The sequence below is a fragment of the Camarhynchus parvulus genome, chromosome 1 (genome assembly GCF_901933205.1).
Source record: "Camarhynchus parvulus chromosome 1, STF_HiC, whole genome shotgun sequence".
Taxonomy (NCBI): domain Eukaryota; kingdom Metazoa; phylum Chordata; class Aves; order Passeriformes; family Thraupidae; genus Camarhynchus; species Camarhynchus parvulus.
In genome coordinates, this window is record NC_044571.1 from 65,745,737 (window position 1) to 65,761,621 (window position 15,885).

The window sequence follows — 15,885 nt, forward strand, 5'->3', positions numbered from 1 at the left end:
ATACTGTCCCCTTTCCTAAACTAGCACAAGTATTTGTGTAGACACATCATGAATTGAGAAAGATGAACTATCAGGGAAGGAAGAGAGAGGTAATGCTGGTATATAAACCTAGAAATCATTCTCCTTTTCAATAATGTGTGCAGCTTCTCTTATTGAAATGAGAAGTAGCTACTAGAATTAGAAAAGGCTCACAAAACAGCACGGATGATAAAAGTGTGTAACTTTTTCACTGGAAACAAGCATGACATGCCTTTTCAATGTGAGAAGGAAAAAAACTTAAGAGTAAGTATCACAAACACAAGAGGAACTGTTCTAATGTTAACACTACCGGGCAAATTAGGTTGATGCTAACAAGATTCAAAAACAAGGTGAGTATTCACACCAGGTAGCAGACCTGAAAAAACCACCAGAATGTAACAGAGCCACAGAGCTTACAAGGGTTCAACAAAAATCCAAAATACCATATGGAACACTTATCAATTATAGTTACAGAATACATCAGGAAAACCTCAGCAAGTCCTTTGAACTGAAAGAGAAAATGAGAGAATATTCCCCAGCAGCATCATGTACACTTCCCTTTTTTAAAGCACCTGCCTCATGGCATTTACAGACATATAGAAGATTCTTTCGTGTGACACCCAGAATCGTTACTATTATATTTACATGAAGAAAAATGGAAACAGGAAAAGATTTTGGTGGTCACTTTGCAGTTAGATCTGTTCCCAGTCACACAACTCCAGACACAGCTGTGATGACATAAAAGGGTTGCTTTTAGCAGGAGCTCCAGGTAAGATTTTTTTCTTCTACTGACAATCACTATTTCACACCTACCCCTTTGAGCACAAACAACTCAGCACCTTCAAGTGTAAAACTATTTCCCTTTTTCTGTTTCATCTAAATACAAGACCTGAAACACTAACTCTGTACAAGCGACCATCACAGAAGTGTATGGTCCTAGCTGAGTCACAAACTGTAGGAAAAAGAGTATTTAAAAAAATGTACATTCCCATCAGTTTTCCCACTGATAGTATTTCCCCATCTAAACAACACGCATTAGCTTATACAAGTTAAGTATGAACTAGCAGCGGTCGAAATATTTACCTGCCATTTAATATCAAAGTGAAAGCCAAAAAGCATCCTGAAGAACCTACACAACTGATTTTTGTACACCTGATATCCAAACCCTTTGTGACTTTAAAACCCCACACTTCAGCACCAGCTGAGGAACAAGTCTGACATCTCTCTTAGTCTATACTTTCCTACCACGGGAAAAAAGCCACGCTGCAAGCCAAGCATCTTCTAGTGATATTCCTTTTCTTGGAATCTGGTATAGCTGTAAGCTTCTACAATTTACGTCCGAACTGAAAACAAACGGAGTTTGCTCTCGCAAACAGGAAGAAAGAAGAGTGAGCTGCAGGACGGCCCTAAACCTCTTCTCTCTCCTCTGGCCGTCTGACAGATCCTTACAGCCCCCCCAGGAAGCCCCAGCTCCGAGGGACCCCGCGGCACCCGAGGGTGGCCCGGCCGACGCCCCGCCGCCCCCGCCTCACCTCGGCCCGCGGGCCGCCCCCCGCGGCCGCCGCCCCGCCGCCCCCCAGGGCCTGGTCGCTCTTCTTGCGCTTGTACTTGTCCTTGTAGATCTTGTTGCGGTGCCGCTTGCACATCCAGGGCTTGCGCTGCTTCACCACCTGCGTGGTGGTCTCGCTGCAGCCCTCGTACGTGCAGCTCTTGCACTCGCCGCCCGCCGCCGCCTCGCCGCCCGCAGCCCCCGGCACCGCCGCCTCCTCCTCCTCCAGCTCCTCCAGGCTGGCCGTGCTCTCGCCGCCCGCCGCCTCGACCTCCTCCTCCCCCACCTCGATCTCGCCGGGGGCCCCCAGCTCGTAGAACACCATGAGGCCGCCGCTGGCGGAGGGCGGCAGCTGCGGGTCGGCGCTCGGCTGCAGCACCACCCCCGCCGCCCCGGCCGCCTCCTCCTCGCCGCCGCCCGGCTGCATCACGAGCAGCGTCAGCTGCTGCTGCTGCGGCGGCGACGAGGAGGAGGAGGCAGAGGCGGAGGAGGTGGGAGCGGCGGCGGGGCTGCCCTGCAGGGCGGCGGTGCCCGGCCCGGCCCGGCCCGGCCGGTCCCTGAGCTCGGGAACCGCTCCCGCGCCTCCACCGCGCCGCCCGCGCGCAGGCGCTGCGCGCACGGCGCACGCGCCCCGGCCGCGCTCAGGGGCGGGGCCCCGGTAATGGCGGCACCGCCCCCGGGGCGCTGTGGGGGAATTTGCGTCTGGGCGCTAGCGGCACCGCTGGCGCGAAGCGTTTGAGGCTGTGTTAGAGCCACCAGTGTGGTTTGGCCCGGGTGGTAAATGCTCGTGGTCGAAAGGAGCGATGGAAGGCGGAGGGTCTGCAAGCAATCAGAAAGTTACATTACTGTGTTGCACGCTTGGCGTGGGAATTGGTTTGTTAGCCCCTGACCTACTGTGTAAGCACACGGCAGTGGGTTTGGATATAGGGGCAGGGTGAAAGGAAAGAGCGACAAGATTGTGAAAAATGCGTATTTTATGACTGGCTTTTCGCAAATATTGAAATGAATATTATATGTGTTGTGTCAGAAAGTAATGCTGTATTAATTCCCTTAAGTAGTGTGTTAAATATAGTTTTAGGTTATAACAAAATGTTAAAATAGAAACTATGTATCCTATGCTATGTAGGATACTTTTTTTTCTAAAGGAAGGACTCGCGCTGAGATAGCAGTCGCAGGAGACCTAAATCTTTCAGAGAAAGAGAATTTATTGCTCCATTATCAGGAGAAACGAACTTCTTCCCACCTCGCTTGGGCAGGATGATGCCGTCAGGATTCAGAGGAAGAAGCTGACACTGACCAGACAGAATCCTGTATTTGAATGGAATTTATGCATCATGTATGAGATGTATGAATATGCAACAGGCTATTGTTTTTAAGGGTTAATCCTCTATTAACGTGTGTCCTTTTTCGGGCTTATGCTGCCCAGAAAAAGGTACCCGGACGTCCGTAACTCTTTGTTTCTATTGTCTCATATTGTCCTAACCGAAATTGTCCAAATTATTATTACTCTAATTGTATGACTATTCTGATACACATTTTATTACCATTAAACTATTGAAATTTTAAAAACAAGTGATTGGTGTTTTTCACAAGATGAATTAGAGGGGGCGAGGGGTCAGAAGAGGAAAAGAAAATTAAGAAAGGAAAGAGAAAAACGAGGTGCTGCCCATGTTTGGAGGGGGATACTTTTTCATGGACAGGTTTCTCGCTTTCTGTGCAAATTAATTATCGTGCGCAGTCTGTTTTTTCAGATCTTTTGGGAAATAGCTCAGAGAGCTTTGTGGAAAACGCCAATCACTTGTTTTTAAAATTTTAAAAGTTTAATAGTAATAAAAATAGCAATATAATAGCAATAGTTATAATAATATAATTGCAATATATTAGCAATAGTTATAAAAATAGCAATATAATTAGAGTAATAAAAATTTGGACAATTAGGATTAGGACAATATGAGACAATAAAAACAAAGAGTTACGGGCAGTCCAGGTACCGAAAATGGACACCCGTTAACAGAGGATTAACCCTTATAAGCAATAGCCTGTTGCATATTCATACATCTCATACATGATGCATAAATTCCATTCAAATACAGGATTCTGTTTGGTCAGTGTCAATTTCTTCCTCTGAATCCTGACGGCATCTTCAGGGCTGAGCAAGGCGGGAAGAACTCGATAGGAGACCAATAAATTCCCTTTCTCTGAAAGATTTAGATGTCCTGTGGCTGCTATTTCAGTGTGAGTCCTCTCTTTAAGAAAAGTATCTTAGATAGCATAGTTTCTATTTTAACATTATGTTATAACCTAAAACGATATTTAACACACTACTTAAGAAAATTAATACAAGATAACTTTCTAGCATAACACATATAATATTAATTTTAATATTTGTGAAAAGCCAATCATAAAATATGCATTTTTCACAGCTTAAAGGAACTTCAATGGTCTTGATCTCCTCCCACAGCCCATGCCCACATCTTACCCTCATTCCCACGCTTGTGTGATACTGTGTTGGGCTCATCTCCAGGAACTACAACAAGGCTGTTAGTCCAGGAAAAGTGCTGCCCTCCCTCTGCATGGCCCCCATCTCCAGCCACATCTTATTCTTTCTCACAGAGCGTTAACACCAGCAATCCTCGTCTTTTAGTGCAAACAATCCTTGGTTTGCTCCATTGCTATCCAGCTATTGTTTTTTTAAGACATACATGTTATCCCATCATCTTCTGGGATTCTATGCCCTGTCAGCCTGCTCAGCCTCCTGTCCTGCTGGGGTCATGTGATGGCTGTCCAGATCCAAGCTTTCCTGACGCTGAGCTTTGCAAGTGCTGTCTCTAGGCTGTACTTGTATCCTTGCTCTTCATCCACTGTCACTTGAGAGTGCGGATACAGGGATGCAGTTTGGCTTCTCCCACTTAGCCTTTTTATTGCCTCTAGTGACAGCCCATGTGGCTGTAGGCATGCTGCTCCTTGCCCTTTCCTCCTTTGTGTACAAATACTCTCCTTGGGTTACTTCTGCATGGCTGCAGAGAAGTCCCACTGACTTCCATCTCCTTGATCACCTGCCCCTCTTTATTTGTCTTACCTCCTTACTTTCCGTGGGTTCTTGCCTTTCTCATTGCACACAGCAGTTCATCCCATATTAAAGAATGCTGCTGACTCCATTTATTCCCTGGCAATTACCGCAGCTCCCTTTTCCCATCACTAAGACAAATGATTATACTGTTCGAAGTTGTAGCCATTCTGTTTCACCCTCAATCTTGTCATAATACATTTCTCTCTCATTTGTCAAAATAGTTAATGATGGTGTAGTCCTAGAAAAATGGCTGTGAACTGAGTAACTCTGTCCTCATTGCCTTTGACCAAGCAATCATGGGCGAGATGAACTCCAGCTCCAGGGTTTAAACAGGAATTACAGATTATTTTTGTAAGTGAAGACTTACTTTCCCCACATCTGCTTCACTGTCTTTCATCTCTGCTACGGCCATGGTAGGACAACTTGCCAGAAGCTTTCTTTAGGACTCAGCCTTGATCTGTGTCAGTAGTGAAAAATACAAAAATTACACATTGTCATTGTCATATTTTCTGGAAAAATCCCCTCACCAGGATTTCTTCTAGGAATCTGAGAAGCCTCTGAAAAAAAGGAAAACAATAGTATCTCATTGGCTTCTCCTGTGTTTTGCTGCTTTGGAATGTGGTTTGGAGATTGTTTATCCAACATGCGAATTGTTTTGACTTAATGACCAATCACGGTCAGGCTATGTCGGACTCTGGAAGGGAGAGTCGCAGGTTTTTCAGTAGTGTCTTGTTAAGCCTTCTGTAAGTATCCTTTCTCTATTCTTTAGTATAGTTTTAGTATAGCATACTCTAATATAATATAGTAACATAAAATAATAAATTAGCCTTCTAAGAACATGGAGTCAGATTCATCAATTCCTCCTCTGTCTGAGGAACTCAGAACATACTACACACATAGGTTTGTTTATGTCCTGCTTCTTAACTATTTTGATGTCATCACAAAATGTTTGGGTGGTTTTTCCACATTATAGGCCCATTGAAATAATTTTAGTTTATTTCTTTTGCTTTAAATGCATCTTGGAAGAATGTCTTCCTAAAATTCTAACTTCTCCTGACATTAATTAAAATAAAAATCCAAAGTAATAATGAATCAAAATAAATCACATTTTTCTCCAGCCACACTCCCGGCATGTATACACATGATAACTAATTAAAAGAAATAGGAAACTGATAATCTTTCAATTCCAGGAAGAAGAGTTGTTTGGGCCCTTCATCCACTTCTGTGAAGCCCCACTGAGACAGCAGGGTTTGGCATGGGCCAGTCTGACCAGCAGACCAGAGCAGTTAAAGACTACATGAGAAAATTATTCAGGGAGTTAAGGTTTCCAACCAAATGCTCTGCTGAAAACTCCCTCTCTTGTAGAGTAAGTTGAATTCTACCTTAGACACTCTGATAACACATGGGGATTTCATTGGAGACTATGCCTGGAAGCATACTTCAGGTCCATGGTTCTCATTTTCCTCTTCTGCAGAAAAAAGAGCAACAAAAAGCCACAGAAAACTAACAGTTCATTACAAAGATATTGAAGGGGTCAATTAATTAGAAAATTGATTTGATATTTACTGAGTCTCTTACTGTCCTGGAATGTGAAGTATTATAAGTATTATTCATTTTTTTTTAACCCAGAACCTTGTAATCTGCTTGCTTGAGGGCACAGAAACATACACAGGTAGTAAATTAGTGACAGCTAACAAAGCAAGTCCTTCTTAAAAATCTGCCACTGGTGTTCTCTTCTTCTTTTCTGCCCGGTTTGCTCAGAAAAGAAAAACACTTCAGTAGAAAGGAAATAAAAAAAGTAGTTGTTTCCTTGGGCTGCACTTCTGTAAATCTGTCTGCTGGAGAAGGAAGGTCATGTTTGGAAAATTTTATCACCAGTCTGTCCATCATTGCTATCCAGCCAGGTGCAGTTGCATCGTGTTTTGTATTCCCAGGTGCAATTAAAAGGAGAGGACAAATACAATTATTGAAATGTAATAAGTTCATTTACTGAAATATAACAAGTTCATTTGTCCTCAGGCTGACATCTCTAAATAAATATTTAAATAAATTCTCTGATTTTCTGCTGTCTCTTCTTTTGTGTTTGTGAAAGAGTTCATTTTAATATTTAGATTTCTGTGCTAGTTCTTACCATCCAGTTTTTAATTGTCTTGGAAACAACATGCTTTAAGAAACAGATACAGGTTAAGATCCAGAAAGGTAATAATAATTGAAGAAGCTGATTTGTCCTCCTTACAAACCAAGATAGTACTAATGATTATAGCTGAAGTAATATTTTCAAATTGTTAAAGTTGTTTTAGCAGTCTTCCATAAGGGATTATATGACTTTTGTTCAGTTAATATCTATTTGTGTGTGTGTGTGTCTGTCTGTCTGTCTGTCTGTCTATCTATCTATCTATCTATCTATCTATCTATCTATCTATCATCTATCACACAAAAATGCATTTGCCTTTATCATGTGCTGTAGGAGCACAGGCCACACTAAGAATGTCTGTGAGACATGGGACTCTGAAATTCATACATCTAGTGTTGTGATGTTGTGATATCCCTACAAATACAATCTAAATGCAAAGTATCTTGTAACCTTATTGCTGTTGGTTATTTGTCATAAAATTAACAGCTTGAGTCAAGGAGAGCATTTGGGTTTTTAAAACAGAAATTAGTAGTACTTGAAAGATAAACAGGAATGAATGAAGACTGCTGGAAGAAGCTGAGAAGTAATAGTCTTTAAAATACATCTCTTCAGAAACACATCGTTTGATAAGGAATTCAAATGCAAGTATAGACTCAAGAGAGATTTTTCTGCTTTGTTGTACCTTGTGCTGCTTATCCAACTCCCCATTTATTCTTCCTACTTGCTCTTGATGTTCAAGCCAAATTCATACGGTCATACAGTCATGGAAAGATTCAAAAGCTCAGCAGTCTGAAAACAAATCTGCCCTCAAAGTAAGGTGATGTGCAGAGTGATCAATGTGCTCACTGATACAAATGCCCAGGTGCCAATGAGGGCTGAAATCTTACCACAAATAGCAAAGCAAAGGAGTTTTAGCTACTGTAATCAGTCTGTTAAAGCTTGCTTTTCAGATAAGTGTACAAAAATTTTATGCTAATTTCATAAAATGTCATAAACATCTCTCTTTGCACTGTTCAAGTATACAAAATGAGTGTTATCGGAAACTCATTAAGCTTTATGAATTACAGACAAATTAACTTTTGCAATCAGAAATAAAAAACTGAACTAAACGGAAGTTTGGTTTGCATTATGATATGTATTCTGGTTTCAGTATATGTATGACAAAAATGGCCATTAGAAATAGGTTTCCTTCCCCATGCCCCTCTCATTTTGCATGGTTACCTTTGTCCCATGATAACAGGTAAATTAAATAGGTATGCTGAAAGAAAATCTCCCCTTCCATATATTTACACATAATTAGACATAAGTAAATCAGCTTTTTAATAAAGTTAAGATTTATACAGGATAGTAAAATTTTAACATAAAATTTTAAATAAAATTTTAAATAAAATTAGGATTTACAAGATAGTAAAACCAATCAAAAACAGACATGAATAAAAATGTGCAGGACAGGCATTGGACTATACCTTGAATCTCACACTGAACAGTTATTAGCCCCTGTCCTCTCCACAGTTTTAGTCACTGGAACACTACAAATTTTCAAAACAGTGCTTCTTTGATGTTCTTTTAAATTTCTGAAGTAAAACTTAACTGCAGGCCATTTTGTTAGTCTAGGTGATTTCCATTCACAATGAATGGATCATGTTTACTGCTTTTAGCCTCTGGGTAGGGTCAGTGTCATTCTGGATGTTGTCCCCCCATGCAGAGCCAGCATCCCTGGACATGTCCTGAACTGTCTCCTAGTCTATGTGAGTTGTTATATATGCCTTCGTGGTATGGAACAGTGAGTACCTTGGCAGGAGTCTGCATTGCTAATTCTAATTATTACTGTTTTACAGGTTGATTCCCTCTCAATCTAAATAATTGAATTCAGGCCTACTTTAAAATAATATTTCTCTCCTTATAGCCAACAAACCATAAATAACAGAAAATTACTTACTGTAAAAAAATGTAGGTATAGTCACTGTGGTTAATAAAGCACTAAATATAAAAAATGGGATACATTTGCAAAAATGAAAAAAGAAAAGCAGTGAACTGAATTTTAGACTATGGAACATTGTCCTTCAGTGGAAGTAGGGAGAGCCTTGCTTATTAAGAAAGTTAAAACTAGATGGAAGCAAAGCTCTAGATAAGGGAAGCAATCCTCTCCTGGCGGGGAAATACATGATTAGCTGCTCTGTCCATTGCCAACAGCTGTGGCTGCCAAATACAATCAACTCATACCTGTGTCTGAACGTCAGCATCTTTTCCTTCTTATCTTGTAATTGATAACATCGATCACGTGTTCTGGCCTTTGTGCTAATGTTCATAGAATCACATAACAATTTGTGTTAGAAGGGACCTTACAGATTGTCTAGTTCTAACTTCCCTCCATGGACAGAGACACCTTCCTCTAGACCAGGTTGCTCAAAACCCCATGCAGTCTTGGCCTTTAACACTTCCAGGGATGGGGCATCCACAAGTTCCCTGGGCAGCCTGTGCCACAGTCTGACTACCTTTATGTTGGCAACCTCAGAGCTAGACGCAGCACTTTAGGTGGGATCCTGCAAGAGTGGAGTAGAGGGCCAGAATTCCCTCCCTTGACCTGATGGCCAATTCCCTTTGGTGCAACCCAGGATATGATTACCTTTCTGTGAGTAAACGCTGCCAAGTCCTGTTGAGCTTCTCACCAGAGACTCTGTTTCATGATCTAAGGGAGTCACACCTTGGGGTCACTCACCAACTTATTCACAGGTTCTGTTCTGTGAATAATTTATCACTTTAATCAAGGAGTGAACTATCTTCTGTATAGTTCTCACAAGTATGTTTTGCATGTCATTTCAAGCAAAAGTTGGAATATTTATTTCTGGCATAGTTATTTGGACAGCAAAATTTATATTTTCGGTTTTGGCTTAATGCCGCACATTTCTCACATATAAGTGTTATCAAAGATGTCTAGTTTTTCTGAAAGAAGTATTTCACACTTGAGAATCCCCTTAGTGAAAAGGGTGCCTCTAACCTATTAACAGGAATTTCTTTCCTGAACTAGGGCTATTTTTGCACACTTCCCTGGCATTTTGTTGAAGCTGTGAAATAGCAACTTTGTCCCTTCTTTTTCCCAGTCATGGAGGCTCTTTTGTTTTGTTTTTCAATATCGTGTGTGTGTGTGTGTGTGTGTGGGGGGGGGGGTGGGGTGGGGTGGGTGTTATTTGATGTGCTCTGTTCAAGCGACAGTTCTTTAAAGAGCAAGAGAATCAGAATCACTTTGTCTTCTTTGTACTGCAGTGGTGTAGAGGGTATCCACAAAGGGAGGGGCAGAGGCATAGAGTGTTCCGGACACAGGAAAGTCAAGATGCCCTGGTTTATGAAATTGTATAGTAACAACTGTCAGTAAATAAGATTTGTTGGCTCCTCATTTATATGTTTTCCTAGCCCACTCTCCTTTTCCTTTACAGACAGTCAGGGAGAAAGGAGTCTAGTTCATGGAATGTCAAATCTTTTGTTGTATTCTGCTCAATGACTTATACCTGTTCTCTTTGAAATTCTTGGCAAATACAGGTACAAAGGAAGTCCATATGTAGGGACATTATTATGATCAGATTCAGACTATCAGAGACTGAAATGAATTAATTTTTGCATGATAGAGGGGAAGGAGTTATCACTGTACAAGACTGAAGGGTTGATTCTCAGTAAATCGTGTATCTGTGACTAAGAAGCTGTTTATTCTCTCCTTTCTCAGACTGACATTACAAGACTTTATTTATGTACAGGAATAACATTTTTTAGACAAGTGTGCTGTCTTTGTGCCATGTGCATACAGCTATTCTGCCTTTCACCTTGGCAAACAAGACCATGTTTGTCTGAATGCTGGCCCTGAAACATCCATGATCAACAGCCTGTTGGAACGCCCTTGGGGACCCAGCTGTTTTCAAAGCCATTCTATTAAAGCTGGATGTTTAAACAGTTAAACTTTGGAGCAGTCAGGACCCAGACTTCCAACTGCATCAAGTTGGTTCCAAGTACAGGAGCCTGAAACCAGTTTTCAGGAAGCTCAAAAGGGATTTATTAAGGGGCCATTAGCACATGCCTTAGTCATTAGCTTATGTCTTCTAATTACAATTGCCTTCATCCTTTTTCTCTTGCAGAGATCTGGGGACAGCTCCTTGCTTAGTTACCAGATGCCCTGGGACTGCTACTTCACATGAACATTTTTCTCAAACATTTAATTTCTTGGTTCTGTCATGCATCATCACCTCAAGCATTCATATTGATCTACAGTTATTTTGGCATTGCAGTACATATATTGAGATATATATATATATATATATATATATATATATATATATATATATATATGCACGTATTTCCAGAGGCATGTCACACACTTGTACTTAAGCATCAAAATTTCTAGGCAAAAGAGCTCTTCCATGCATTTTTACAGAAGGTTTTTGTGTAACCCCAAAATCCCTGGTGTCACCATTTGGCTGAGGCACATCTGTTTCTGCATAATTTTTTATGCATTCCTGCCAGAAGGATAAATGTTGTAATCCACAGGCTGAACTTCTCCCAGTTGGGGTCAATGGCTAGTATTATTCAGGAGAGACTTGGAGTTTGTCTGGATCCTGGTTATTGTTTTAGAAGTAGCTACTGGCATACAGAAAAATGGAAGTTAGTTTTGTCTCCGCAGATTTAATAGTTATGCTGAGAAGTGCTACTAGTTGCATATTCTGGTACAGGAAGGTTAGTGAAGATTATGTCCCTTTGTACATTGGTACATATAATTGTATCATACATATGTATCAATATCGATGATACATAAGTATCATCTTCAGATACAGAATTTTTCCAAGAAGAGGCAGATGATCATGGATCTTTGTAAAGGAGATGCTGTGTTATAACATGCAGAGCAGACAGTCTCCTTAAAGAAGCAGAATTTTCCCTTTGAACTATGCCACCCTAGCTGCTGCAGATTTTCTGTAACTCTGTTCAGTACAGGAGAATCAAAGTATTGGGGCTGCAGCGATGGAGTTCTCTGTAATTTTTTTTTTTTTGAGTTGACAATAGGTAATAAAGATTATGAATGGTACAGAGTAACTTGTAGAAAAGTAGGATTCCTCACTTCCCAAGGGCCACAAGTAATGTCCTAGAGGAGAAAATGTTGAGTCTGCAAGTCTGCCTTTGAAAGCAGAGGTATTAATGGATAACTGTGTGGGAAACATGGGTAAAGTGCTGAGGGTTCTTGGCATATTAAATATTGAGAGAAGTAAGGACAAGTCCTCCATGAGGACTTAGTATGTGCAATTGTGAAGTTGGTTTTGTGTTCTAAATAGATGGAACTTGTAGGCTTATTGAATTTGTTAGCATTCAACATTCTTTTTTGTGTTTTGTGAACAGTCTCATAGTGGTCTGTGCCACACAATCTGTTGAAGAGTGTTTGGAAGGGAAAAGTGTGCAACCTAGACATTTCTGTCCTCCACTCTCAATTTCCTAGACTAGTGCATCCTGTACAGAGCTGGGCATTTAAACTATTGAAAGCAGAGTAGGAAGCATAAAATGCAATTTGAATATTCTCAAACCATGAAAACATTTTGTTTAGCTCCCCATATATTGACGTAAGGATAATTATGACTTATCCTCTTTTCAACAGAATATTTTACATAAAAAATTCCCACCACTTCTAAATGTTCCTCTTTATATTGCAACTGTTGTACAATCTTTATATTGCAACTGTTGAACAATTATTTGTAATAAAGACAATGGTTCCCATGGTATTATTTTCTTATTATAAATTACTTGTCACACAACAGCTTAGTGAAGACAGTCTTATTCCAAGTAACTTTTAAAAGTTGACTAAGAACCAGGTAATTCCTGCTCAACTTCCTTTTCTCAATAAAGAATTAAAATTCATGCTTAGAAATTTGTCAAAATCTGAAAATTGTAAATTCATTCCTCTTTGCTTCTCTTTGGCACTGTCACTTGATCAAGAGTTTTCTCTTTTTTTTTATACTGAAATGAGGAGGACCAGTAGTTTTGGACCAGTGCTCTGAGGATAAAACTAATTGACATTCTGCAGTGTAAGGAGTACACAGAAGCAGATTTTGGACTTGATTAGTGGTGGTGAAAAATGCCAGTTCTGTGTTTTATATAACAAACACAAGTTGGAAATTTAAATCAATGCGCTTCCCTGAAACTGCCTGTATTTCAAAAGATTTTTAGATGCAGAGAATCTAGATGTTACATTCTGCCCTTTTTTCTCTTTCAAATAGATGCTATTGATTTGATTGTTTTCAAAACAGTATGAATAAAGTCAGTATATGTCTACATATACTTGTTCACTGCCTAGTATGAGGAATGGTTAATTGCAAAATCCAGCTCTGATTTAAAGCCTTAACAGCTATGCTGAAATCACTAAGAACAAAGCCAACCCTCCCAATTCCCACACAATTGTACAAATACCACTCAAAGCAGAATTTGGACCTAAAGCCCTTTAATTGTTAAAAATTCTTCTACAACTCACAAAGCCTTACTCACAGGGAAATCACAATACCTTCAATTACTCAGGCAATGTCTGAAAGATCCATCTTTCTTGTGGAAAAAAAAAGAAATAGTAAAACAAAAATAAGTTACCACTCCTGACTACAGTGGGATCCCCGAAGGCTGACAATTTATTTCACTGTGTTTAGTCCTCCTAGTTTCCCCATGACCTGGATCTCTTGTTACAAGGGTAAGTGTGTCAGATGTTTGCAATTACATGACCAATTGCAACTGGGTTTGGCCTATTTCCACCGTCAAGTCAAGCATCAGACTTGAGCTTGTATATAGTATCCTTAATTTCTTGGTAGCTTGCTGACAGGCCAGACAGCCAGCATGACTTTGTGTATATTAATGTAATCCACAAGAATTGCTCTTTAACCCATGTCTAGCCTTGTTGGTCTTATCTGCTTCTTTACTCCCACATAATAAAGTGGGAGTAAAGTAATGGTCTTTCAGGCATGTCCTAGTCAGGCAAATCAACAATTTTGATCTTTTAACAGTTTATAGCAAATACATCATCCTATTACATTAAAAACATAGAGTAGCAAGGAAAGGTTTAGACTACCAGTGATAAGGCATTATTACATCTTCTAACAATTAGAGACAGCAATTTACTTACATGAGGGATACTAAGTGCCAGATTATGATAAATAAAAATTAATCACAGAGTAGAAAATCAGGAAGCCAGTAATCAAGACTAATTGCAGTCACTGTGGAAAAAAAATCACCATAAATAGTAATTATAAATACATATGCTACACATAAGGATGCACATCATGGATATAGGAGTTAACTTTAAAACAGAAAAAATTTGAGCATAGTTTAGGAAAAAAATAGAAAATAGTTGATTGAAAAGAAAATTTTATTAGATGGCTAAAAATGTTCCAATCTATCAGAAGGGACATCTTTGGCTTACAGCCAATCTTGCCCTAATGCCTCAGGTTTTAGCATTTATATATTTCAGATTCTGTGCTGCTTTAGTGTGTGGGTCTGGGCTTCATATTAAAGAATAGTAAGCTCTCTTCACAGAGTAGGTAGACAAAACAATTCCTTCTCCAGCTGGTGACCAAGGACAGCCGATACAGATCTCAGGCCCTGTTGTATTGCATTTAGCTGTTCTTGCACTAGGTGATGGGAGAAATGTTACTGAGTCACTGGATGGTGTGGTCCCCCTTCCTATCAGATGGTCTCTCCCCCAGGTGTCCCTTTCCATACCTGGTTCTGTGGTCTGTCCCAGGGGTGGCCCCTCCCCATTGGCATCCCATTGGCCACAGTCCTCTTTCCCTGCCCCCTCTCCCATGGGCACAAAACTCCACTGCAAGGGGACTGCGCCCTCTTTCCTGCCTGGGTGGCCTCGCCACGGGAGTGTGCAGTTCCCACGCAATAAATGGACTCTTGCACCCACGTGGCAAAGAGCGCTTCTCGTCTTTTGTCCTTTGTCTATGCTGGTTCCATGCTGGGCCTGAGCTCAGGCTGGCCGGTTGGAATCATGTAAAGCCCAGAAACCCACGGAATCCAGCAAGGCCCAAGAGCATAAACAAGGGTGGACTGAACAGAGAAAGACAAGGATAAGACTTCATGGGCTAAATCTGTAATTGGACAATTAGCTCCAATAGGCTAATGAACCAGAACTTTTAAAAGTGTGAGACCCCATGACCAGTCGTGCATTTTGTGACCATTTTGGGTTCACCTAGAGTGTGACCCTGGCTGGGCTCTTTGCTGCCCAAGGTGTATCCATTGAGTTCCCCTAATAAGAACCTACTTAATTCTTTAACTCCATCTAGTCTCTGTTCTAGGCCAGCCTTCACAAGGCATCAGGCCCAGTAATGAAGCACGGCAGGCCTTGTGAATATTAAATTACATGTAATGAAAAATAGGTAAGGAGGCATATATGATCATGAAATGTAGAAAAATGTTGGCATCACACAAAACAAATGAAAAGCTGAAGATATTTAGAAAATGTGTTCTTCCTAGGCCTGCTGTTAAATGGAGATGATAAAGTTATTAGGAAGGAAAAAAAAAAGCCTTAATAAATATTTATGTTAATTCATTGAAAATATACCATGCTTTTTTTCATCATAAGAGGAAATTAAAAGTGTTTTCCATTTCTCTTGCAACTTAGGGCAATATTGAACATCTGCAAAAGAAAAATTAAAAAAAAGTAGAAGTTCACTCAAAAAATGCTCCCAAAACCTGACACATGATACAACATCAATGTAAGTAGATTTTTAAGATAAAATAATAGTAAGTTAATTAAATTAAGTTGAATTAAATAGGGAAAACCTCAAGAGAAAAAAAACCCAACAAAACAAAAACCAACCAACCAAAAAAACCCCACAATTTTCTGGAAACAAAAGTCGTACAGATTCAAATGGCATTAGGCACAAATTTTTAAGAGTGAAGGTGATTAATGGCTGGATTAAGCTAATAAAACAGAGGTAGATTCTCCAGCTTTCTGTGTTTTGATTCATGCCTAGCTAAATTGCTGGAAAATGTGTTTAGTCCAACACAAGGTAGCACAATAACAGGGGAGCTGTGTGATACATCTGTGAAATGGTCTGTGAAATACTGGAGATTCAAATCAGATGATCAAATACCCAC

At 40.3% G+C, this 15,885-nt stretch overlaps 1 protein-coding gene across 1 annotated transcript in view; it reads right to left on the minus strand.

Annotated features, from left to right (window-relative positions):
- Positions 1 to 14,584, minus strand: part of RFXAP (regulatory factor X associated protein) — a 28,232-nt gene extending 13,648 nt beyond the window's left edge. The window contains exons 1-2 of the mRNA XM_030947089.1: positions 14,500 to 14,584; positions 1,551 to 2,251 (exon numbers count right to left, since the gene is read on the minus strand). Of these exons, the coding sequence (XP_030802949.1) occupies positions 1,551 to 2,251; positions 14,500 to 14,584 (786 nt within the window). The remainder of the gene's footprint in view (positions 1 to 1,550; positions 2,252 to 14,499) is intronic.
- Between the last annotated feature and the right edge of the window lie 1,301 nt (positions 14,585 to 15,885).